The following is a 27,503-nucleotide window of genomic DNA, read 5'->3' on the forward strand; positions in this document are numbered from 1 at the left end:
CCGCTGTGACAGCATTTAACCGAAATCCGTGGGAAACACGATTTAAATTCAGGTCGCGGCACATTTCAACTTGCTCACAATTTAACTTCATAGAATATTCCCACTTCTATTATTCCGCCACATGTCCCCGCCATTCTGTTTCTCGTGCTTTGGATTACTTCTCTGCCTGCGAAAGCAACGTCGGTTAATGGATACTGAAGTTTGGGTACAACTTTTTTCCCTTTTGTTTTTATCGGGTTTGCCCATTGGTTTGTGGGAGTCGATAAGATTTCAGTGTGTTGTAGCATCCACGAAAATTTTGTGCTTTATGAATCCAGTAATGAAAGAACATTGTAGCAATCTGAAATTCTCTGGAACATCTAACACAGAATTTACTTCTGAAAGAATCTGAAATCAGTGATACAGTATACATGGCATACGGTTGGAGTAATGGAAAATAATGCCGTTCTCTTATGTCAAAGCAAACAGAATTTACTCCCAAAGCGAAACTAAAGTCGATGATACAGTATACATGATATAGGGATGAGATAATGGAAAAGAATGCATTTGTCACTCAGTGGTTTAGTATGCTTGCATACTTTTGGCTTCATCAAAGGTAAAGACTGCCCTTCAATAAATCAACTTTCCAACAATTTGCACACATTTTTTTTTTTTTTTTTTTTCCTTTTTGGGAAGATGTATGTTTGCTGCTGCATCACTGTTTATTCTACACATGTGTCCATGTGAATGAGAGGTGTTAACAGCAAACGTCGTCGATTTTGTAAAATTTAAATTCAAAGCACTTTCAATGCATTATTGGCTAGGTAGCACAAATGCACATCGATTTCGGTTTCGTTTATGGTAAGATTTTCATTAGGTTTGAAACGTTTTGGTAGGTTAGGTGATTAGGTTGGAGTTAAGTATGTTAGATTAGGTTGGGTTATGTTAGGTAGGTTAGGCTTGGTTGGTAGAGTGGCAACCACAGACTTTGGGTTATGTTAGCCTGTCGTTGGGTTCAATGCTTTGTTAGATTAGTTGGGTCAATCCACGGAAAATGCTTTGCTATCCAAAATTGTTGACATCCTGGGATTAGATTAGTAATCAACGGATAGGTTGCTGAGAGCAAATGGATGTTACAGACTAATACACACATAAACAAAGCCACTCCAACATCTTCTAAAAAAATTAACAGACACCTCACACGTTAAACGCTTGTTGGACTACCCGTTTCTCCTTCGTGCTGCTGGGAAATGGAAGTCTCAGGGGTTGTATGCCAAAAATGAACACATTAAAAATAACGTTACTAAAGTCTGGATGAATGAATCAGGCATTCTGAGCCGGTCGAGAAGTTGGAAGATGCAAGTTCACCGCCAAATCAAAAAATCCTTCAAAAAGTCACACCACTTCCCCATATAAAAATGGGTATAAACAGCACTTAAAACGAAGAAGAGCTTTCAGCCTTGATTTTGTTATGCTTTGTTAGATTATTTAGGTTGGGTTGGATAAGTTAACATGGTTAGGTTGTTGATCAGGCAGGTTAGGTTGTTTAGGCTTCCAAGACCTTGAGGATTAGTTAGGTTAGGTCAGGTTAACTAGGTTGGGTTGGTTGAGTTAGGCTAGGTTGGTGTCGTTGGGTTAGGTTAGATTGGTTAGGTTGGTCTAAGTTAGGTCAGGTTGGTTGGACTAGGTTTGGTTTGGCTTTTATGAAATGGAAGGTAAGTGGACGTTTTATGCCAAAAGAAACTATTAAAAGCCTATAATAAGTGACTGGATTAATGAATCAGAATATTCTGACATGGTTAGATCACTTGAGAAGAATGGAAGTTGAAGTTCAAAATATGAGGAGGAAGGATGAAAAAAGGCCTAGAAAAAGTTGGATAGGTGAAATGAAAGGGAACTGGAAAGGAGGCCTTGGCTTCATGGAATCGAGAAAGTGGAAGACACAGCATATGTGTACTTAGAAAAGCTCATTAGCCTTCTGAAGGGTATATCGAATGGCTTGTGTTGAGGACATTTTATTTCACTGGACTCAGCCACGATTAGAATTTAAGATGAATATGGATCAAATGGAGCCTTCTCTTCTTTTATGTTCAGGAAAATTATATCTTGTCAGGCAGGAAAGGCTGTGATAATTCGATTATATATATATATATATATTATATATATATATATATATATTATATATATATATATATTATTATTATAGATATATACCCTATTATATATATATATACATATAATATACACATATTACAAAGGACCTCATTCAAACTGGGTGGTATCTAATAGAGTTTTTTTATTCAGATACCATCCAGTTTGAATGAAATACAGAAAGAATACCATAAATGATTCAGAGGACAATTGTGTATTGACAAAGTTAATATATACATATGTATATAATACACACACAGATATATATAATGAAAAATATATATATATAAAATACATATATAAATTTTGTATGTATATATTATATATACGATTCTATATATATATATATATATATATATATATATATATATATATATATATATATATATATATATATATATATATATTCTGTATAAATAAATGGAAATGAACTTATGGGAATGTGTCTCACAGAAATAAATTTCTGACTCTCATCAGAATCGAACCTACTGTCTGTCATGAGAATCCAGTGTGGAGGAAGTGCTATAACGGCCTGGACTCACTTGAAAGACTGTTGTTCCATGTCAGTCCTGATGTCATCTCATAAATATAATATATATATATATATATATATATATATATATATATATATATATATATATATATATATATATATATATATATATATATATATATATATATATATTCATGAAGCTACAAATGTTGTTTAATATCAAATTCACGCTACTTCGGGAATATCCCTGATGGAGAATTATCACCGAAGGGGAATTTATAAGTGATAAATGGATTGGTACTGCTGGGTCACGATCCCTCAACACAGAACTTACCCAGCAATTCCAGTCAGCATTATCACTGAGCTATCAAGAGAGGTATAAATCAATGCCGAGTCTGCTGTACTTTTTTTACCTGTCGTGAGCGGGGAAGTTGTACTTAGCCTCAGCATTAACCCACCTCTGCCACGATAGTTCATTGGTATGTTTGGAACACGCAGCTCTTATTATGAAATTTTTTATCACACCGTGATTTATATACAATCATGAAGCGACAAATGTCGCTTAATATCAATTTCACGCTACCTCGGGAATATTCCCGATGGAGAATTATCACCGAAGTGGAATTTATAAGTGATAAACGGATTGGTACTGCCGGGTCACGATCCCTTGACACAGAACTTACCCAGCAACTCCAGTCGACGTTACCACTGAGCTATCAAGAGAGGTATAAGTCAATGCCAAGTCTGCTGTACTTTTTTTACCCATCGTGATTGGGGAAGTTGTACTTAACCTCGGCATTAACCCACCTCCGCCACAATAGTTCATTGGTGCGTTTGGAACACGCGGCTCTTATTATGAAATTTTTATTTATAACACTTCTGAACTGTGATTTATATAATAATTAAAAAGAACTGTTTGCTCGTGATTCATGAAGCTACAAATGTTGCTTAATATCAAATTCACACTACCTCGTATCCCCCCAAGAATTATCACCGTACCTATGAGGTCCACTAAAAGTGGATGACACTAAAAGACTGAATACAAAGTGGATACTAGGTCTATGGCCTAACTGCACATGAGACAATTTTAGTGCAACACCCTCCATTCCTTTTACTGTACCTCCGTTCATATTTTCTTTCTGCCATCTTACTTTTCACCCTCCCTTAATTATTTCACAGCGTAACTGCGAGGTTTCCTTCTTGTTACACGTTTAAATCCTGTTTGCTGTCAATTTCCGTTTCAGCGCTAAATGACCTCATAGGTCTCCACGCTTGGCCTTTAGTCTAAAATCTATATTCTTTTCTATTTTCTATTCTATTATATTCATCATCTGTAGCATTGTTGTCTTCACTCCATCCCCCGTTGTCTTGAGCCTTGAAGCTCTCTCCTCCCCTGCAGAGCATCAGCCGGGGAGTATATTACTTTTCCTTTCCTCCGTTTTCCCATTATCCATTCTTCCCGAGTCACTGGCTAGGGATCAAGCCATCTTCATCCCCAGTCTTTCTTCGTATTGTTTCCCTATACCTTCTTTGCTCCTTTACCTAACTATTCTCTCGTCTTCCCACCTTCAGTCTTATTATTATTCCTTATTATTTTTCTGCACTTCATCAAGACACTTATTGCTGACTGATAATTCACAGGGAATTTTATTTTTAGGAATTTAGGCCGTGAAGCTAAGCGCTGGGGCAGCTATTTAGATGATCTTAGTTCCTGGTTGGCACGCCTAGTCCCATTTATTCGCAATTTTCCTTCCTTTTTCATAGTAAGTCTTAACTGGAAAGAAGGCTATCAGTTATTGGGATGATATTAATTCGTGTTTGGTACATCTTCTCCCACTTAGTCGCAGTTTTCCTTTCCGTTCACTTAATGAAGACCTCCTGTAAAAGTAGCCTTAACTGGAACGAAAGCTTTCAATTATTTACCTGATATAAGTACCTGGTTGGTACGTCTATCCCCGCTTATTCACAGTTGTCCTTTCTTACTACATATTGAAAAATATCTCTTAACCGAACGAAAGCTTTCAGTTATCTAACAGATATTAGTTCCTGTTTGGTACAGTTTTCCCTCCTTTCCGCTTATTAAAGAGACCCATTTCAAAGTAACCCTGTAAAGAAACTAAAGGTATAGTTATTTAGATGATATTAGTTCCTGGTTAGCACGTCTCGTCCCATTTCTTCGCAGTTTACCTTCCTTTCCACTTGTTAAAGAAACCCACTTCAAAGTAATCCTGTAAAGAAAGTAAAGATATTAGTTATTTAGATGATATTAGTTCCTGGTTAGCACGTCTCGCCCCATTTATTCGCAGTTGTCCTTCCTTCCTACATAACAAAATGTTCCCCTTAATACTAGGTCTTAACTGGAAAGTAGGCTAAATCAGGTCAGGATGATTAAGTCACGAGTCAAGCTCGGAATACCTGACTTGCGTGATGGTATGCTGTGAGTTTAAGCACATTCTCTTTTTATACACGTCTAAGTACCCTCATTAGATAAAAACAACCCATATATATATATTGATAGAAACACACAATGACAAACACACACACACACAACACATTTTTACACACAAATCGTTGATGATAAGATATATCTTTATAAAATAAAAATAAATATAGTTCATATATATATAATGCGAAAAAAATAGACATTATGGATATATGGCAAAATATAATCATAATGAGGGCCAGAGTAACACACAGATATACAACTTTTGTATCTCTTTATTCCAACGTTTCGTAATTATCGATATTAATTACATCATCAGGGACAGAAAATAAGACATAAAATTCTTTGTAAAATCATAAAACAGCTAAAAATAAAGGAAGTTAAAGTTATATTTGGGACAATCTTTGATAGAACGATAGTAAACTGTATATATATATATATATATATACTTCTCTATATATACCTATATATATATATACACCACTGGAATATATATATATATATATATATATATATATATATATATATATACATATATATATATATATATATATATATATATATATATATATATATATATATATATATATATATATATATATATATATATATATATATATATATATATATATATATATATATATATATATATATATATATATATATATATATATATATATATAAGCGATCTTATGAGAACCAAGAGGTCTATTAAGGGAAAATTAATTTTCAAGGTACAGCTTTATCGGAGAACTTCAGACCTGAGGAAGGGTAAGGCAGTCAAGAAGAAAGTGAAAGAGAAAAAGAATATAAGCAATAATACTTAAATGGAGAAAAGGAGAATAAAGGCTTTGGGAGGGATAGAAGTTGTTGTAAAGGGAATTACACGGAGGCTGAGAGATGAATGAGCAAATGGGTCTCAGAATAAAAGCTGAAAACGGAGAGACGCTGATGGAAGTGAATGCTGTAAGTAATTCTGATACACATAAACGGATGATATTTGATCTTCCAAAGCTCTGAGATAATTTTTCTGAATTAGTTTGACTAGGAAAAAATCTTATTTAAAAAAATGCATCTGCAAGTAATCCTTACTGAGGATGAATAAACTCTGAGCAGGCAAAAAATGATACTCGAGACAAAAGGAAATGTTTGTGAGTTGAAGATCACCGAAATGAGAGTCATCGAAACTCGCTTGGCTCTGGTGTTGGTTTTCTATCTGCATTAGCTGTCGGTTTCCATGACAGGAAAGGAGAACGATTATTGATGACGCGTTACGTCTCAATTTGTGTGGCCTGGACACACACACACACACACACATACACTGAAAGAGAGAGAGAGAGTTTGTATTGCTTAAACCCTTGAAGTTGTTAAAACAGTTGTTAAAATTCATGCTATACTGCAAGCCCAACGAATTATTTTGATTAGAACCGAATGAACTCTACTGCAATGTCTTGCGACGTAATTATTTCCGTATCCTAAACGTAGATTATTATTATTATTATTATTATTATTATTATTATTATTATTATTATTATTATTATTATTATTCAAAGGGTGAACCCTATTCATATGGAACGATCCAACCTTGAAATTCAGGCTTCCAAAGAATATGGTGCTCATTAGAGAGAAGGTACAGAAGTTGATAGAAAATACAGAAAGAAGAGGTCAGTTATAAGAAAAGAAAAAAAGATGAATTAATGAGTAAACGGATGAAAACATAAATGAATTATTGAAATACAAGGTGAATTGTTTTAGGGTAGTAATGCACTGTATCTTCGCTCGAACGTTTGAGGTTCTAATTGTATGACATCCTCGTTCGCAGCGTGGCATTCAAAGACAAACCAGAAGATTTTACAGCGCTTCTTCTCGCCCTTTTGAAACCATTTACGTTGCTGGCACTTTCAGAACAAGCCTGTGGGTTCTGTGGATGATAATTGTAGTACATAAACTGGAGAGCGTCTGAAGTTAATAAGTTAGCATTCCTTAGAATTTCCAGACTGTTATCCCACTGGTAAAACTTATCACAGGTAAAAATGGAATAGAATATAGGAATTAGGCCAAATGCCAAGCGCTGGGACCTAAGAGGTCATTCAACACTAAAACGGAAATGACAGTAAAAAGCTTTGGAAGATGAAACAGGAGGAAAACCTCAAAGCAGTTGCACTATCAAACAATTGTTAGGAGAGGGTGGAAAGTAAGATGAAAGAAAGAGAATATGAACGGAGGTACAGTAAACGGAATGAAAAGGTTGTAGCTAGGGGCCGAAGGAACATTGCAAAGAACCTAAAGTGATGCCTACAGTGCACCGGTTATCACGGGTAAGCCTAAGAAACATTATTCAATTTCAGCCACACACTGTATAGCGACTTTGTGTCTCAGTTTCTCTCTGACAGACTGTACACACTCCATAAATCAAGGTCAATTTGACCCCTTGGAGTATAGTGCCGTCAGAGAACCTCATGCGGTGCACTGTAGGCATTACTAAACGTTCTTTGCAGCGTTCCTTCAGCCCCTAGCTGCAGCCCCTCTCATTCCATTTACTGCACCTTCGTTCATATTCTCTTTCTTCCACCTTACTCTCCACCCTCTCCTAACAATTGATTCAAAGTGCAACTGCGAGGTTTTCCTCCTGTCCACCTTTCATACCTTTTTGCTCTCAATTTCCCTTCCAACGTTGAATGACCTCACAGGGCTCAGCGCTTGGCCATGCCATTGTGCCAAATTGTATATTCTATTCTATTCTAAGGTCAACTTGAGTTTTGCCTAACCTCACTCATAACTGTACGTCCGCCGTTACAGAATTTCGAGTCTGACGTCATTGCTCTTGAAACCTCCAAGAATTTTGACAGTTTTTAATAAAAGGCCATTTCAAATCTAATTCCACAATTATGTTTTTAATCCTCCTCTCTGTAAAATCATTAATATTCAAATGTGAAACATATTACAATGATTTTGCTGATACCTTTATAATGATTAAAACGCCCTTATGAAGAAATTCTCCACTATAAAAAGCCTATAAACCTTAGCCAGACTGGGAAAATAATCTTGTACATTTTACTTCATGTGATGTATGAAGCGGATGGTATTTAACCTAGCAACCAGTTATTATTATTATTATTATTATTATTATTATTATTATTATTATTATTATTATTATTCAGAAGATGAACCCTATTCATATGGAACAAGCCCACAGGGCCGACTGACTCGAAATTCAAGCTTTCCAAGAATATGGTGTTCATTCGAAAGAAGTAACAGAAAATAATGGGAAATACATAAAGAGGAGATCAATTATTAGAAAAACAGATAAAATTACAAATTAATAGATAAATAAAAATGTAAGTAAAAGAGAATATTAAACGATAAATCGAGGAGAGGCGGTGAATGAAGGCGGATGAAATTCAGCCTTTTTATCCTCAGGTGGGTTGGTCGAGATATCGAGACCACTAGGTTATAAGAACGGAGCTGTGTGACGTAGAGTTAGTGTAGCGGCAACCACTGGTGTGAAAGGATGTGTAACAGTACCGCGGAGTTGCTTGCCATGTGACAATATACCTCCTCTTTCTCGACCGAGGCAATAGCATCGTCAGTGAAATATTTTGTTTGTATTTGTTCTGTTTTCGGTTCTACATTACATTTTGCCTTTTGTTTATTCAGTGGCTGTCAGTTGGACATTTTGCTTTTTACGCCGTTCACGGGAATTTGATAAACTAGACTTTGTGGTATGACAGACCTTGTGTTATAAGATGTTCCACGGGAATTTGGTCAACTAGACCTTGTGCTGTGACACGTTTCATGGAGATTTGATAAACTAAACCAAGATCTAGATCTTGAACTAAACTTTGTGTTATAACACGTTCCATGGGAATGTGACAGACCAGACCTTTTGTTATGACACGTTCCACAGGAATGTGATAAGTTAGACCTTGTGTTATGACACGTTCCACAAGAATGTGATAAGCTAGACCTTGTGTTTTGACACATTACGCGGGAATGAGATAAAGTAGATCTTGTGTTATGACACCTTCCACGGGAACGTAATAAACTAAACCTTGTGTTATGACACGTTCCACGGCAATGTGACAAACTAGACCTGTGTTATGACACGTTCCACGAACTTGTTTTCATTTTGGAAATAACTTTGTAGTGGTCAATTGTTTGCAGTGAAAGAAAGCCGATGCAGGTTCATTAACGCGGGAGCTTTTGAATGACTCGACGAAATTCATGTTATAAGGAAAGTTAATTCGTAAAGTTAATCGCTTTTGTATTTAGTGTTTCTTAGAAGAGTTTTTGAAAACTTTTACCTGTTTTTTGAGCTGAGGAGTGACGGGGTCTCTTTTCGAAGTGATGATGGAAATTATCTTGCTAAAGGAAGGATGTCGTTATGTCATTATTATCGCTAAACCCAAGTAGAGCGAGGAATAGAATTAGTGATAAAAACATTATATATTGTGAGTTAAGTTCCTTGACGGGTGATCATGGTGGTTCTCAAAGAATATCAGAATGCGTTTATTTGTTTGGCTGTGTTTTTACGGCACTTTTGCGCAGTTGCGTGCTCCAAGGAATATTATGATAAGGACTATGAAAATATGACAACATTTTCTTCACTCACCTCGTCCACGAAGACTGATGTTTTGAAAGGTAAACTTTTTTTAGCTCTGAAATCTATCCTGTTGTCTGTCTGTTTATGTTCCGGAGAAATACTATCATTAGCCAGAGTGGTCAGTTACCAATTGTTGTTTAGATCGTGGCATAGTTAAAGTCAATTGTCTCTTCTTATATTAAGAAGATGTGAGGCAGTTCTCTCAAAATTATATTCGACTACAGCTTTCCAGTGAGAATATATGTGGCAAGTCCATTCAAAAGTTATTATGCCCGGCTTTATAACATCGTTGCCTTCATGGTATCAGTGAAAACCAGAGGAAATAAAACTACATGCATACACGCACACACATATATATATATATATATATATATATATATATATATATATATATATATATATATATATATATATATATATATATATATATATATATATATATATATATATTGTATATATATATATATATATAAAAATATATATAATGTATATATGTATATATACATATGCTGTATATAATGTTTGTGTAAGCTTCAAAAAAGAGTTATTATCTTTATTCGTAAATTATTGGCTTAATCATGGATGATCCCTATGCTTCGAAAAAATCCCCCCAAAACGCTAGCCACTTCATGCTTCTCAATATAAGGCTCACCAGCAGGCCATTGTGCCACCCTACAAGCAATGCATCACTTTTCATCACCCTTTGGATATCTTTCTGACCTTTTCTAGGTCTTCCTTATCATCTCCCTTTCTTGATACGTGACGAAACCATCTCGAAACACTCCGTCGCGTACGGAAACGCTTTTAACACTTTTATATATTTCGGCATTTCTCATCTTTTCAGCTCTTTGCACTACTCGTGAAATGTTTCAACAATTCATGCCTACTACATCCACCTTTCATTCATTTGCACTGAACATCCACACTCCATTTCCATAGAAGAGAGTTGGTTCAACAATCCCTCTGTACACATCCTGATGCTTTCCTTGCTTCACCCACTTCTCTTAGCTTTCCATTACCCAAAATATTTACTTCCAAAACCTGCTAAAAATTGATTTCTTGTAATCTTCTATCATTCATATTAATTTTTATTGCTCCATCTTGCTGGTATCCATTTACTCTCATACCCTTACCTTGCTCACATTTACTGTCAGCTTCCTCCTCTTGCAATAACTTTCAAATGTTCACTAGTCTTTGTAGGTTCTCTTCACTATCCCCAAGCAGCACTATATCTGCTCAAATGTCACTCATTTCCTCACTTCATTTACGATGCTTTATCTGCTCCCACATTTAAGCACATATTTACAAACATAGGTACTTTGTTAAACCTCTAACATCCCCTCATCCATGATGATGTCAAGCAACCAAGAGGACATGATACAGATTCGCTGAACAGTAGCACCAATATGCAATGAATGTGCCTCGCTGTCGAGCTTCTCAGTTCCAGAGGTCCTTTATTTCTTACACCGTTGGGCTTTGGAACAGCCTCCCTGAGGATGTCGTGCAATTGGAACTTCAGAAGTTCGAACGAAGATGCTATGCATTAATGCATAATACAATAATCCTTTTATTTTAATAATTTATATATATTTTTTTTATTTATTTGTATAGTTGTTAATTTATCTGTTTTTTTTTCTAATAACTGATCTCCTCTTTCAGTGTTTCCCATTATCTTTTCATTTTTTCGAATGAACACCAAATTCTTGGGAATATTGAATTTCAAGTCAATGGCCCTGTGGGCTTGTTCCCTATGAACAGGGCTCATCTTCTGAATAATAATAATAATAATAATAATAATAATAATAATAATAATAATAATAATAATAATAATAATAATAATAATAATAATACAGCCTTCTCTCAAACTCCATTTCTTTTTGCACCAGTCCTTTCATCCTCCTGTTTACACATTCTTACAGATGCTTCACTTCCATCATAAAAAAACTTTTTATTGCTACCAGCAACTTATCATCTATATAACATACTGACATCCTCTCCATTACTGCTCTATAAATATAATTGTATACTGTACCTAAATGCTATATACAACTTTTTCTTTAACTGTTATACTTCTCGCATAACTTTTCATAATAGATACTTAACCCATCCAGCTTCTTCCTTGTCGAAACCCGCACTGTTCTTCTCTAATCAATCATTGGCATCCGTCATATATTCTCAGTAAAAACCTACCGGATACCTTCTCCTGGTCAGGTCAGCAAAGTGACCTCGTGCTGATACTCGGGGTGCGGGTTCGAATCCTGCTACCGGACATCAGAATTTACTTCGTAATTCTTGCGTATTGGTCAAAGGCTTTGTAGTGTCAATGGTATCGAAAAAGTGTGAAGAATTCGAGAAGTTAAGAGGGTATTGTGGCTACTACAATTACGTACCTTCCCTAGTGTACAAAGTAATGTCTTGCCTGATCTATTACTTTTACCGTTACGGAAAGTAACAATCATTCTCTTCACGCATTCCTTCAGAACCTTTCCCTCATCCAGGTAAACGTTACACACCCTGGTCAGGCACTAGAAAACTTTCACTACTGTGTCAAAGCGTCTTCAATTAATGTACATATGTATGTATGTACGTATGCATGTATGTATATCATTCATATCGTGGCTAGCTTTGGTCATTAACCGCCAGGAAACTTTTCAGTTGAAGAAACTGGTTTTCATGAAACTCGTTTGAGAAGGGGTCAATAACATATTAGCTGTAATTATTTTTACGTCATTTTTCAGTGAAATGCAATATCTCTGTCCGCAGGCCATTTGCGTTACGACGAATACTTAAGTGAGAATGTCGAGTGGACATCGTGAAAAGTTGTTCTAAAATCTGGCCGCATAAGAGAGAGCACGTGGAATCTCTTTTCGTTAGATTTACAGGGCGGTATTCCCTATAGGGGGCTACTGCCGTCAGTGCACCTCACTCAGCGCACTGTAGGCATTGGTTAAGGTTCTTTGTAGCGTCCCTTCGGCCCCTAGCTGCTGCAACCCCTTTCATTCCTTACGTTTCACCCTCCTCTAACAATTGTTCATAGTGCAATGTTTTCCTCCTGTTACACCATTAAAAGCCTTTTACTCTTAATTTCCGTTTTCAGCGCTGAGTGACCTCATAATTCCCAGTGGCTTTGGCCTAAATTATATATTTCAGTTCCAATTCCTTTACCTCCATTCTCGCTTCTTTTCTTCAGCCTTGCTGTACAACGCCTGAAACTGTTACTTCTTATTGCATCTGTGGCGCTTTCTCCCAGTTCCACCTTAGTCCCATATACTCCATTTTCTGTATTTTCTGGATCTCCTCATCTTGCTATGCAACCACTCCAGTTCCCCCTTTTAGTTTTTTTATAAAAGAAAACTATTGTGCCGGCTTTGTCTGTCCGTCTGCACTTTATTCTGTCCGCACTTTTTATGTCCACCTTCAGATCTTAAAAACTACTGAGGCTAGGCTTTTGAAATTAACATATTAGCCATATGTTGATCATCCACCACCAATCATCAAACATAGGCCAAATTGCAGCCTCTACAGTATTAGCCTTATTTGGGCTACCCGAAAGATAGATCTATTTTCATGGCCTTGGCATTAGGCTTAAGGTTCCGCTTAGAAAACTCGATTGCGCCGAAAAAACTTCGCTCGCATTTTTATTGCGTTTACTATCTGGCAAAATGGCCGAAAATACCCAGTACTTGGCCACAGCCCAGATGTCAATGAATCAGTCAGTCAGTCCATTACTTCAGTTACAATTTGTTCAATTATTTTAATATTTACTTACATTTTGTATTTATTTATTAATTTGTTCATTTATCTGTTTTTCAAATAACTGATATCTCCTCTCTGTATTTTCCTTTACCTTCTTTTACTTCTTTCGAATGAACACCAAATTCGTTGGAAGCTTGAATTTCAAGTCAGTGGCCCCTGTGGGGGCTTGTTCCATATGAATATAATAATAAATATCTTCTAATAATAATAATAATAATAATAATAATAATAATAATAATAATAATAATAATAATAATAATAATAATAATACGGCTACTTCAGGTTAGGATGCGTTATGATAGATGGCTGATCCAACCTCCGTTTTTCGTTATAGATACTTCGATGCTTCTATATCAGCTCATCTACAGCGCGTCTTAAAACCATTAGTGTGATTTTTTTTAAAAAGAAACCAATATCGTTTTAGGGCTGCACAATTTCTATAATGTAGAAAACACGATATTCTCAAATCTAAGAAGAAGCTTCTAAGCCTCCGGAAATACTTTAGTTTTAGATGTCACCTTCTGAAATAAAAGTTTATCAAATATTTTATTCTGATAATGCAGGAACCTGGTCGCTTGCTATTCTGATAATGCAGGAACCTGGTCGCTTGCAATTGCATCAAGGATTTTGACTTGAAAGGTTTCTAGTTTCACTCGAAAATTGGACTCTGGATCCGTAGTGTCAAGAACAGCAGTTGATGTTATTATTATTATTATTATTATTATTATTATTATTATTATTATTATTATTATTATTATTATTATTAATTAAGATGAACGTTATTCATATGGAACAAACCCATAGACACCATTGCCTTGAAATTAAAGCGTCCAAAGAAGATTATGGTGTTCATTCGAAAGAAGTAACAGAAGGTAATGGAAATACAGTAAGAGGAGATCAGTTATTAGAAAAACAGGTAAATTAACAAATAAATGAATAAATAAAAATATAAGTAAATTATTAAAATAGAAGGAGAATTGCATCAGAGTAGTTATCAACCATTTTTGGTATTTGTCCTGCCTGGTATTTAGTCAAACTTGCCGACAGTGCGTGAGCAATATCCTGAAACCGAAGACATCACTATACAGACAACTTTACGCAATTTTATTGATGTTTTATAGATTATTTGTGCACTAAAAGTAAAATATAGTCAATATGAGATACTTCGTTTTAAGTGATGCAAGAGAAAAATGGGAAAGGATTAGGAAGTTACTAGGATTAGTTTGGATAATCACTATGGCCTGGATATTCACTGTGATGTATAAATGAATGTGGTACTGGTATCAGGTCACCTTTAAAATATGAAAATCTTGGGTCCTGCCTTTTTGGTCCCGTAGGGGGTTCGTGCCGTTCTTGTTAGTGTTCCTTCTGCCCCGAGCTGTATCCCTTTCATTCCATTTACTATAATCCGTTCCCATTCTCTTTCTTCCATTTTACTTTCCTCTCTCTCCTGACAATTATTTCAAGGTGCAACTGCGAGGTTTTCCTCCTGTTACACCTTTCAAACCTCCTTTGCTCTCAATTTCCCCTTTCAGCACTAAATGACTTCATTGGTCCCAGCGCTTGGTCTTTGGTCCAAACTCTACACTCCATTCCATTGCAGGGCACACCATTCTACCCTGATTCTACCTGACCAAAAAGAAGGAATCCTTCGCTCTTTAGAACTCTCCCCTCAATATATTAATAAATAAATATTAATGTTTGTAGCTGGACTCTTAAGGAGCAGGTTTGGTTACACCTCTGACACTAGTACTGAATAATCAGGTATAACAAGTAATACATTCCCATTAACGACCAAAGGTACATGAAAATGTAAAGACAACAGCATCTTCAGAGAGAGAGAGAGAGAGAGAGAGAGAGAGAGAGAGAGAGAGAGAGAGAGAGAGAGAGAGAGAGAGAGAGCGTTACAAGGATTAGGATATCTCAAAGACTTATTAGTCCATCTAGGGAGACATCATGTGCCCACTTATCTCTAGGGGCAGGTTTTACTGTTCATTCACAGTGTTCTAATGATTTTGTCTAGCGTTTTTTTAAACTCCTCCACACTGTTGATGTTTTCAGCTTCTGGTGGCAGTTTATTCCATGTGTCACATATCTTGTATGTGAAGAAGTTCCCACAATGAGATGCATTGTATCTCTTCAGTTCTAGTTTCCATCCATTATTTCTAGTCTGGTTTTCATTTAATGTGAAGAGGTTACTATCTACCTTTGTTATGCCTTTCAGTATTTTGAATGTTTCTATGAGCTGTCCTCGCAATCGTCGTGTTTCTAAGCCATACATGTTCAGGCTCTCTAGTCGTCTTTGGTAACCTATTTACCTGATGGATGGAATTAACTTTGTGGCTCTTGCTCGTACCCCTTCTGATCTATTTATGTCCTTTCTTAGTGTTGGTGACCAAAACTGTAATGCATATTCAAGATGAGGTCTAACTATTAATATGTAGAGCTGATGCACCGTTTCCTTGTTTCTGTATTTGAACTGCCTCTTTGTGTATCCCACTAGTTTCTGTGCCTTCTTTTCAGCTTTTATACACTGTTTTGTGGATTTTAAGTCCTTGGTAATAATGACTACAAGGTCTTCTTCTTGTTCTACACTATTTATGTTATTCCCAAGCAGCATGTAGTTGGCATGAGGGTTGTTTTTAGCTCGGTTCCTGTTTGTAACAAATACTTTACAATAGCATTATCAAATAATTAAAAGTAATTTGCCATCTTTTTTACTAACCACTCTCCTTTTTTTTGTTAGATAATTTCTTAAACTTTTATGTATCTGGGTCTAACAACATTTACACGACTAGTTTGGTGTCATCTGTTACTTTTCACATATTTTAACAAATTTGGCTATCCTACTAGTTATAAACCTTTCTTTGATCAGTGTGTCAAAAACATAATGTAAAAAACTCGCTCAAAATCAAGAGGTAAAAGGAACAGGCCAAGGACAAAACCCTGAGGAACTCCTTGTTATTCATTGTCACATCTGCCCATTCTGATTTCAGATACTTCATCTTTTATTACAACTCTTTGTTTTCTTATTAAATATGATGATAAATATGCCAGTCCATAATAATAATAATATACTTCCTTTATCCAGTCTGCTTTTTCTCCTTTGACAGTTCCTAAAGCTCTAAACTTTTGTCATTAGTTTCTTGTGTGGGACTTTGTCAAAGGCCTTTTGGAAATCTAAGTTTGAGAGTATAGCTATTGCTCTACTACTGTCCCTAAATACCAAGACAAACATAATCCTATAAAAATGTCCAAGAGGTTTGAAAAATAGGCAGGATTTTCTGTTTTGTCTGAAACCGAAAGTTGTCGTTACTGTTTAACAACAGGTTGCTTCTATCAATGTGAATCTCACAATTTTACATCTGCAATTATGGACTCAAAAATCATCTTGACCAGGGACTGATGTTAGACAGATGTGGACTCTATAATTTCCTGGCTCTGCTCTTGGAAAATATTTTTTGTACATCCGCAAGCTCTTGTCGTTGGGCACATTAAATTTAGTTTCCATCATCCTTTTGGTTACCTTTTCGATTGTTCTGCAGTTTTTCTGTAGAGTTTATTTTCCGAGCTAAAAGGACACCCCTGCGAGTCGGTGCAAATGTGCCTGAGGCATGAGGGTTGTTTGTTCCTGTTTGTAACTATCTCCTCTTTTAACTCTTTTTTTCATTTCTTTTGGATGGATCCAATCTGGGCCAGGAGATTTAAACAAAATTGCCATGGAGTTTTCTATTTTGTTTTTAACGTTTTCTTCTGTAAATATTATTTTGTCAAGTTTCTTGTGTTCTTTTCCCCCTTCATATTTAATAGCTGGTTCAGGTTTGATTGAGGTCTGTTTGTCTTCCATTTGAAAAACACTAATAAAAATCGACAAATTTGATTCAACTAACTCTTACCAGGGACTTTTTAGACAGAGTCTGAATTTCACTAGGTTTCCTCTTACCTAGTTTCTCTTAAGGGACCTATGCTAATTTTTATTGGTTCTCTTTAATTTCTTTTGGATGGATCTATTAACATGCGTCAAAATATTTTTTGTCAAGGGTTTTCCCCTTCAAAACTGATGCAACTCTCTTATCTTCATTTATTGTTGCATTTCTTACTAATTTGTCCACCATTCTACAGAGTTCTTTATGCCTGCTTGCTTCCTCTGGTGTTGGGTGTGGATTCATTGATTTGTGCAGTCTGTCTCTTTTTCTTATTTCATTTTTAATTTCTTTGTTGAACCACTTAGGCTGAGGATTGCTGTTTGTTAGTATTTACTTTAGTGGTATACATCTGGAGCGTTTTTCTGTGTATTCTTCTAGAAAGGCTTCCCTGCACTTATCTGTCTGTGTTCTTGTCGTAATCTAGATTTTTAACATACTCCTTTATTTTTTTTTAAGTCTCCTCGATGGTAGTCTAATCTCTTTTGTATCTTCTCTTTTATATGGTGAATATTAATATTAATATGGTCGCTTTTGCCTAGATTTGCACCTACTGAAAGGTCAGACACCAGGTTATCTTCTGTTGATAGGACGATGTCTAGTATATTGTTTCCACTAGTAGGTTTGTCAGCCCATTGGTGGAGAAATTAATTTTTGACAAATTCTAAAAGTCTCTTTCCTTCTAAGTTTGATGTGGAGGTCATAGTGTCCCAGTGCACTGCTGCATTGAAATCTCCCATTATTATGCAGAGTTTGTTGTTTATTTTTTGCCCTAGTGGTGCATACAGCTCCTAGTCAGACATTTGTGGTTGGTGGGGAGGTCTGTACATTAGTATTAGAGTTGGCTTCTTCCCTAAACTAGCTTATATTGACGCCAATTACTTCTTGCGTGATTGTAATTTTACTCTCTATTGGACTGAGTTGGTCCTTCACATATAACATAACGCCTCCGCCATTTTATTGGGTCTGTCTTATTTTAACAATTTGTATCCTGCTATTTGGTACTCTCCTACAAAGTCTCTTGTTGCCTCTTGTATCCACGTTTCTGTGGTGCCTATTATGTCTAATTCTTCACTTGCTATCAATGCTTTGAAGAGATCTACTTTGTGCTTTGAAGAGATCTACTTTGTTCCGAATAGATTGTGCATTAAACTGCGCCACTCTGAGGGACGTTTCTATCTTCTCTTTTGTCCTCGGTGACTTTATTCGTTTCCTTTATTTTCACTGTTTCTGCTGTGCTATTACTAACCAAATTCTGGGAGCTTTCCGACTTCTTCCCTTGAATGTTCAGTTCACTGAGGCGTTCGCAGAGCCATAGCTGCGTTTAAGAGAGAGAGAGAGAGAGAGAGAGAGAGAGAGAGAGAGAGAGAGAGAGAGAGAACGCAGTGCCATATTTACAATTACAAAAGAGAGAGAGAGAGAGAACGCAGTACCATAGCTACAATGAAAGAGAGAGAGAGAGAGAGAGAGAGAGAGAGAGAGAGAGCCATGCCAGCTGCATTTAAAAGAGAGAGAGAGAGAGAGAGAGAGAGAGAGAGAGAGAGAGAGAGAGAGAGAGAGAGAGAGAGAGAGAGAGAGAGAACGCAGTGTAATAGCTACAATTAAGAGAGAGAGAGAGAGAGAGAGAGAGAGAGAGAGAGAGAGAGAGAGAGAGAGAGAGAGAGAGAACACGCAGTACCATAGCTACAAGTCCCATACGTAAACTCTAAATTAAACTCTTCTTTCAAAACCAAAGGCCAATGGGACGGGAAGCCTAATGCCCAGTCTTGCTCAGGAGCAGAAAACCTGAACAAAAGTGAAACGGAGAAAGAAAGGAAGAGTTTATCCCGTAGGAATCAACACCACATAAATGCTGATGCAAACCGTCAAGTGTGAAAATGAATGTTTCTGTGTTAGTGGTTATGTATACTGAGTGGGTACAATGTATACAAGACGCGTATACAGCACACAATAAATAATGTGTTTGGATAAGCTGACCCACACTTACATTTTCATGTATCTTTGGGCTTTAATGGGAGTGTATTAATTATCGTACCTGATTATTCAGTACTAGAGTCAAGGGCGTGACCAAACCTGCTCCTTAACAGCCCAGCTGCAAATATTAATATCTATTTATTCATATACTGAGGGGAGAGCTCTAGAGAGCGAAGATTTCCTTCTCTTGGTCAGGTAGAATCAGGGTAGAACGTTATGCCCTAGGCTAAGTTAGGTTAGGATGTGTTCCTTGCAATGGACTGGAATATAAAATTTAGACCAAAGGCTGGAACCTATGAGGCCATTCAGTGCTTAAAGGGAAATTGGGGGTAAAAAGGCCTTAAAGGCGTAGCAGGAGGAAAACCTCACAATTGCACTATGAAACAATCGTCAGAAGAGGTGGAAAGTAAGATGGAAGAAAGAGAATGAGAACGGAGGTATAGTGAAAGGAAGTAAAGAGGTGCACTTAGGGACAGAGGGAACGCTACAAAGAACCATAAGTAATGCCTGCAGTGAACCGCATGAGGTATACTGACTGCATTATGCCCCTACGGGCAGGATGGATTTCTTGAACTCCCATTGCTTCATATTTAGGGTACAGCTCAGGAACATATCTGTGCTTGTCTGTTATCATGTTGACTGGTGACCACTGCCATATTATTATTATTATTATTATTATTATTATTATTATTATTATTATTATTATTATTATTATTATTATTTTATACGGTAATATTTTTCTTCCACTGGTGCATTGAGTGGCATTTTATGCATTCTCTTACCTCCTGGGGGCGGGGGGGGGGAGGGAATAGTGCCCTCAGTTCACCTCATGCGGCGCGATGTAGACTCAACTTAGGGTTCTTTGTAGCGTCCCTTCTTCGGCCCCTAGCTATAACCCCTTTCATTCCTTTTGCCGTTCCTCCGTTCATATTCTCTTTCTTCCATCTTGCTTTCCTTAACCCTCTCCTAACAGTTGTTTCACAATGCAACTGCGAGGTTTTCCTCCGGTTACACCTTTCAAACCTCTCTACTCTAAATTTCCCTTTCAGCGCTGAATGACCTCTCTTAGGTCCCAGCGCTTGACCTTTGGCCTGAATTTTATATTCCGAATCCTGTTCCTGAAAAATCTGCTGACGAAGAAATACTGAAAATTTTAATGTGTTACAATTTTTTAGACAGTGAGTTGAGTGTTACTAATAGTATAATGTAAGAATTGACAAAAAATCTAAATACAATGTAAGTAAGAGGTCTACAATAAGAGAGGAGGAGAGAGAGGAGAAGCAAAGGGGGCGGGAGAACGAAGACGAAGTCACGCAGAAAGAAGGATAAGCTTTAAAACGGTTGTGGGGAATAATGAAAAGGTGAAGAGGAAAGGAACTTCTGGATTATAAGAGTGGAGTCTGTTAATGTCGGGATGGAGAGTGACTGTTTAGACAATAAATGGAGAGGATTAGGAAAGACGAGAGTGGAGATCGCAGCGACACGGACAATGATGCTGAGGAGAGGAATAAAAGAGAGAGAATGGGAGACGAAAGATAAATGGGGAGTGTTAATGAAGGGATAAGGATATAGAGATGAATGCTAGGATGGTTAGAGAGAGAGAGAGAGAGAGAGAGAGAGAGAGAGAGAGGGACTGTACTTCGAAGATATTTTCTGAAGACTTGCCGTTACTGTTTAATTTGCTCTGTCTTTTGTGAGTAAAGCCTTTGACAATGAATAAGCCGTTAAGCCTTTTCTGGTACTTGAGGGTCTGAGCAGAAGATTTCACGACTTCTGAATTTCTTTTGCTGATACTGAAAGTGAAGCTGAAAGAAAATGTTTTCTGGGAACTCTGTCTAAGCTTTGGCCACAGTTGACTCAACAAATCAAGAATTTACAGGAAAACTTTAAAAGATATCTTATAAGAGCCGTCTTCTCTCTCTCTCTCTCTCTCTCTCTCTCTCTCTCTCTCTCTCTCTCTCTCTCTCTGCTTTGCCCACAAATCAACACAGCAAATTAATAACTCACAATAAACCTTAAAAAAATGTCACAATGGCAGTCATTCTCTCTCTCTCTCTCTCCTCCCTCCCTAACCATCCTAGCATTCATCTCTATATCGTTATCCCCTCATTAACACTCCCCATTTATCTTTCATCTCCCATTCTCTCTCTTTTAATCCTCTTCTTAATAGCATTGTCCGTGTCGTTGCGTTCTCCCCCTCTCGTCGTTTCCTAATCCTCTCCATTTATCGTGTCAACACACACACATATATACATATATATATATATATATATATATATATATATATATATATATATATATATATATATATATATATATATATATATATATATATATATATATGTGTATATATGTGTGTGTGTGTGTGTTTGTATGTTTGTGTGTGTGCTTGTGTGTATGTGTGTGTGTACGTGTGTGAATTGAAAATTTCTACCAAAATCCCTGTTCAGATACCCAGTACATTCCTCAATACTACTGTGTCACTCTAACAATTCTTTGGATACCAGTGTAATTATGCAAATGAGAGCCTATCAACGTGAGTTCATAAGAGTGCATTTACACAATAATATTCGACTCCAAAATCCATGTTCCATTGAAGATCCATTTAAAACGCCTTTGGGCTAGTATATATGAATACTACTTTCGGAGTTTTTGAGAATTAAAATCAATCTGTTCTTCGGAGGATTTCCATCACATTATTTCTTGTGAATTGCCATTTATTCTTGTCACTTCTCGTTGATCTTCATTTATTTTGCAATATTTCAAAGTCTTTACTTGTATGTCATTCTATAAGAAAAATGGTCGACAGAAGGTAAGACATCACAAGCAAAGGCAAAGTAATGACTGTTTCCTTTTATTTGTAAGGCATTCATTATTGAAATGATTGTTTCCTCTGATTTCAAAGTCATTCATCAAAAAGATATACATAATTTCTTACGAAAAGAAAATGTATCCCTGATGTCATTTCGGGTAGTGTCCTATTTGCCTCGAAGTGGGACGGCCAGAAAATAGATTTGTTCCGCCTCGGCTCCTGTCTTCTTGTCTCCCTCTAGGATCAGATAAAGATTACATCCCAACCCACCGATGGGAATAAGCTGGGTGAAAAAATAGAGAGGAAATATCAGAGATATCTCCCTTAGCGAGAGAAAATAGTATGTAGTGAGTATTGGTTACATCAAAGAATAGGAAGAGAAATGGCGATGGTATGCTTGCAAAGTCATGTTATATTATCCTTGGGAATAAAGGTTCCCTGAGACACTGATACTGTGAAGTTTCTGGGTAAGGAGCTGGAATGAAATATTAAATTTCTTTTAAACAATTTTTATTCTGTAAAGCACTGACTAATGAGTTAAAGTGAAAATTAAATTTCTTTTAAACAATTTTAATATTATAAAAGCACTGGGTAAGGAGCAGAAGTGGATATTAAAATTCTTTTCAACAATTTTTACACTGTCAAAACGGGTTAAGGAGTTGAAGTGAAACGAGTTTCTTTTACACTTTTTTTTTTTTTTTTGCAGCTAAACAGCTCCCTCGGATGTTTCTTTATGTATACTGAAACCAAAAATATAATTTTGCAACACGATTTGTGGGCTTAACCCTCTTAATTTTGTTGATGCATTCCTTTATCATTTGCTTTTGATACAAGTACTTTATTCATTTATCATTTGTTGATACAAGTATAAGTTTCATTTATTTATCATTTGCTTTTGATACAAGTACTTTCATAAGTTAAAGTCTTGTTTTGTGTTCACTCATCGTTTGCTTTTGATACAAGTACTTTCATGAATTGAAGTCTTGTTTTGTATTCACTTATCGTTTGCTTTTGACACAAGTACTTTCATGAATTGAAGTCTTGTTTTGTATTCACTTATCGTTTGCTTTTGATACAAGTACTTTCATGAATTGAAGTCTTATTTTGTATTCACTTATCGTTTGCTTTTGATACAAGTACTTTCATGAATTGAATTTCAAGTCTTATTTTGTATTCACTTATCGTTTGCTTTTGATGCAAGTACTTTCATGAATTGAAGTCTTGTTTTGTATTCACTTATCGTTTGCTTTTGATACAAGTATTTCATTGTATTGAAGATATCTTTTTTGTATTCACTTATCTTTTGCTTTTGATTGCAATACAAGTACTTTCATGAAGTTGAAGTCTTCTTTTGTATTCACTTATCATTTGCGTTTGATACTTTTCATGAATTGAAGTCTTCTTTTGTATTCAATCGTTTGCTTTTGACTTTCATAAATTGAAGTCTTGTTTTATATTTAAATATCGTTTGCTTTTGATACAAGTACTTTTATGAATTGAAGTCTTGTTTTGTATTCACTTATCGTTTGCTTTTGATACAAGTACTTTCATGAATTGAAGTCTTGTTTTGTATTCACTTATCGTTTGCTTTTGAATTGAAGTCTTATTTTATAAGTTGAAGTCTTGTTTTGTATTCACTTATCGTTTGCTTTTGATGCAAGTACTTTCATGAATTTAAGTCTTGTTTTGTATTCAATTATCGTTTGTTTTTGATACAAGTACTTTCATGAATTGAAGTCTTATTTTGTATTCACTTATTGTTTGTTTTTGATACAAGTACTTTCATGAATTGAAGTCTTCTTTTGTATTCACTTATCGTTTGCTTTTGATACAAGTACTTTCATGAATTGAAGTCTTATTTTATATTCACTTATCGTTTGTTTTTTCATAAGATACAATTTAGTTATAATTTCATTTGAATTTGTCTTCTTTTGTATTCACTTATCGTTTGCTTTTGACACAAGTACTTTCATAAGTTGAAGTCTTGTTTTGTATTCACTTATCGTTTGCTTTTGATGCAAGTACTTTCATGAATTGAAGTCTTGTTTTGTATTCACTTATCATTTGCTTTTGATACAAGTACTTTCATGAATTGAAGTCTTGTTTTGTATTCACTTATCGTTTGCTTTTGATACAAGTACTTTCATGAATTGAAGTCTTGTTTTGTATTTACTTATCGTTTGCTTTTGATACAAGTACTTTCATGAACTTCTTATTTTGTATTCATTTCGTTTGTTTTGATAAAAGTAAGTCAAGTTTATTTTGTATTCACTTATCGTTTGCTTTTGATCTTTAATTGAAGTCTTGTTTTGTATTCACATATCGTTTGCTTTTGATGCAAGTACTTTCATGAATTGAAGTCTTCTTTTGTATTCACTTATTGTTTGCTTTTATGAATACTTTCATGAATTGAAGTCTTGTTTTGTATTCACTTATCGTTTGCTTTTGATACAAGTACTTTCATGAATTAAAGTCTTCTTTTGTATTCACTTATCGTTTGCTTTCGATACAAGTATACTTTCATAAGTTGAAGTCTTGTTTTTTGTTTTCACTTATCATTTGCTTTTGATGCAGTCTTATTTTGTATTCACTTATCGTTTGCTTCATGAATTGAAGTCTTGTTGTATTCACTTATCGTTTGTTTTGATACAAGTACTTTCATGAATTGAAGTCTTGTTTTGTTTTCACTTATCATTTGCTTTTTTGATACAAGTACTTTCATGAATTGAAGTCTTGTTTTGTATTTACTTATCGTTTGCTTTTGATACAAGTACTTTCATGAATTGAAGTCTTATTGTATTCATTATCGTTTGCTTTTGATACAAGTACTTTCATGAATTGAAGTCTTGTTTTGTATTCACTTATCGTTTGCTTTTGATCAAGTACTTTCATAACTTTAAGTCTTGTTTTGATTCACTTACAAGTACTTTCATGAATTGAAGTCTTGTTTTGTATTCACTTATCGTTTGCTTTTGATGCAAGTACTTTCATGAATTGAAGTCTTGTTTTGTATTCACTTATCGTTTGCTTTTGATACAAGTACTTTCATGAATTGAAGTCTTGTTTTGTATTCATTATCTTTTCACTTATCGTTTGCTTTTTTGATTCAAATCATTTCTTTCATAATAAGTTGAAGTCTTGTTTTGTATTCACTTATCGTTTGCTTTTGATACAAGTACTTTCATGAATTGAAGTCTTGTTTTGTATTCACTTATCGTTTGCTTTCTTTCGATTGAAGTCAACTTATCGTTTGCTTTCGATACAAGTACTTTGAAGTCTTATTTTGTATTCACTTATCGTTTGCTTTTGATGCAAGCACTTTCATGAATTGAAGTCTTAATTGTTTTCACTTATCGTTTGTTTTTGATACAAGTACTTTCATGAATTGAATTTCAAGTCTTATTTTGTATTACTTATCGTTTGCTTTTGATGCAAGTACTTTCATGAATTTAAGTCTTGTTTTGTATTCACATATCGTTTGCTTTTGATACAAGTACTTTCATGAATTGAAGTCTTGTTTTGTATTCACTTATCGTTTGCTTTTGATACAAGTACTTTCATAAGTTGAAGTCTTCTTTTGTATTCACTTATCGTTTGCTTTTGATACAAGTACTTTCATGAATTGAAGTCTTCTTTTGTATTCATTTATCGTTTGCTTTTGATACAAGTACTTTCATGAATTGAAGTGTTGTTTTATATCCACTTATCGTTTGCTTTTGACACAAGTACTGTCATAACTTGAAGTGTTGTTTTGTATTCACTTACCATTTGCTTTTGATGCAAGTACTTTCATGAATTTAAGTCTTGTTTTGTATTCACTTATCATTTCCTTTTGATACTAGTACTTTTATAAGTTGAAGTCTTGTTTTGTATTCACTTATCGTTTGCTTTTGATACAAGTACTTTCATGAATTTCAGTCTTGTTTTGTATTCACTTATCATTTGCTTTTGATACAAGTACTTTCATGAATTGAAGTTTTGTTTTGTATTCACGTTTGTTTTTTTTTGATACAAGTACTTTCATGAATTGAAGTCTTGTTTTGATTCAGTTTGCTTGTTTTGAAGTCTTGTTTTGTATTCACTTATCATTTCCTTTTGATACTAGTACTTTTATAAGTTGAAGTCTTGTTTTGTATTCACTTATCGTTTGCTTTTGATATAAGTACTTTCATGAATTGAAGTCTTGTTTTGTATTCACTTATCGTTTGCTTTTGATACAAGTACTTTCATGAATTGAAGTCTTGTTTTGTATTCACTTATCGTTTGCTTTTGATACAAATACTTTCATAAGTTGAAGTCTTGTTGTATTCACTTATCGTTTGCTTTTGATACAAGTACTTTCATGAATTGAAGTCTTCTTTTGTATTCACTTATCGTTTGCTTTCGATACAAGTACTTTCATGAACTGAAGTCTTATTTTGTATTCACTTATCGTTTGCTTTTGATACAAGTACTTTCATGAATTGAAGTCTTATTTTGTATTCACTTATCGTTTGTTTTTGATACAAGTACTTTCATGAATTGAATTTCAAGTCTTATTTTGTATTCACTTATCGTTTGCTTTTGATGCAAGTACTTTCATGAATTGAAGTCTTGTTTTGTATTCACATATCGTTTGCTTTTGATACAAGTACTTTCATAAATTGAAGTCTTCTTTTGTATTCACTTATCGTTTGCTTTCGATACAAGTACTTTCACAAGTTGAAGTCTTCTTTTGTATTTACTTATCGTTTGCTTTTGATACAAGTACTTTCATGAATTGAAGTCTTGTTTTGTATTCACTTATCATTTCCTTTTGATACAAGTACTTTCATGAACTGAAGTGTTGTTTTATATTCACTTATCGTTTGCTTTTGACACAAGTACTTTCATGAATTGAAGTCTTCTTTTGTATTCACTTATCGTTTGCTTTTGATACAAGTACTTTCATGAATTGAAGTCTTCTTTTGTATTCACTTATCGTTTGCTTTTGATACAAGTACTTTCATAAGTTGAAGTCTTCTTTTGTATTCACTTATCGTTTGCTTTTGATGCAAGTACTTTCATGAATTGAAGTCTTGTTTTGTATTCACTTATCATTTCCTTTTGATTCAAGTACTTTTATAAGTTTAAGTCTTGTTTTGTATTCACTTATCGTTTGCTTTTGATACAAGTACTTTCATGAATTGAAGTCTTCTTTTGTATTCACTTATCGTTTGCTTTTGATACAAGTACTTTCATAAGTTGAAGTCTTGTTTTGTATTCACTTATCGTTTGCTTTTGATTTGAGTACTTTCATGAATTGAAGTCTTGTTTTGTATTCACTGTATTCACTTATCGTTTGTCTTGTTTTGATACAAGTACTTTTATAATAAGTTTAAGTCTTGTTT

At 35.0% G+C, this 27,503-nt stretch overlaps 1 protein-coding gene across 1 annotated transcript in view; it reads left to right on the top strand.

Annotated features, from left to right (window-relative positions):
- The first annotated feature begins 8,561 nt into the window (after positions 1 to 8,561).
- Positions 8,562 to 27,503, top strand: part of LOC136850353 (DE-cadherin-like) — a 154,595-nt gene continuing 135,653 nt past the window's right edge. The window contains exon 1 of the mRNA XM_067123973.1: positions 8,562 to 9,707. Coding sequence (XP_066980074.1) covers positions 9,545 to 9,707 — 163 coding nt within the window. The 5' untranslated portion in view covers positions 8,562 to 9,544. The remainder of the gene's footprint in view (positions 9,708 to 27,503) is intronic.

This window comes from Macrobrachium rosenbergii, chromosome 22 (genome assembly GCF_040412425.1).
Source record: "Macrobrachium rosenbergii isolate ZJJX-2024 chromosome 22, ASM4041242v1, whole genome shotgun sequence".
Lineage (NCBI taxonomy): Eukaryota > Metazoa > Arthropoda > Malacostraca > Decapoda > Palaemonidae > Macrobrachium > Macrobrachium rosenbergii.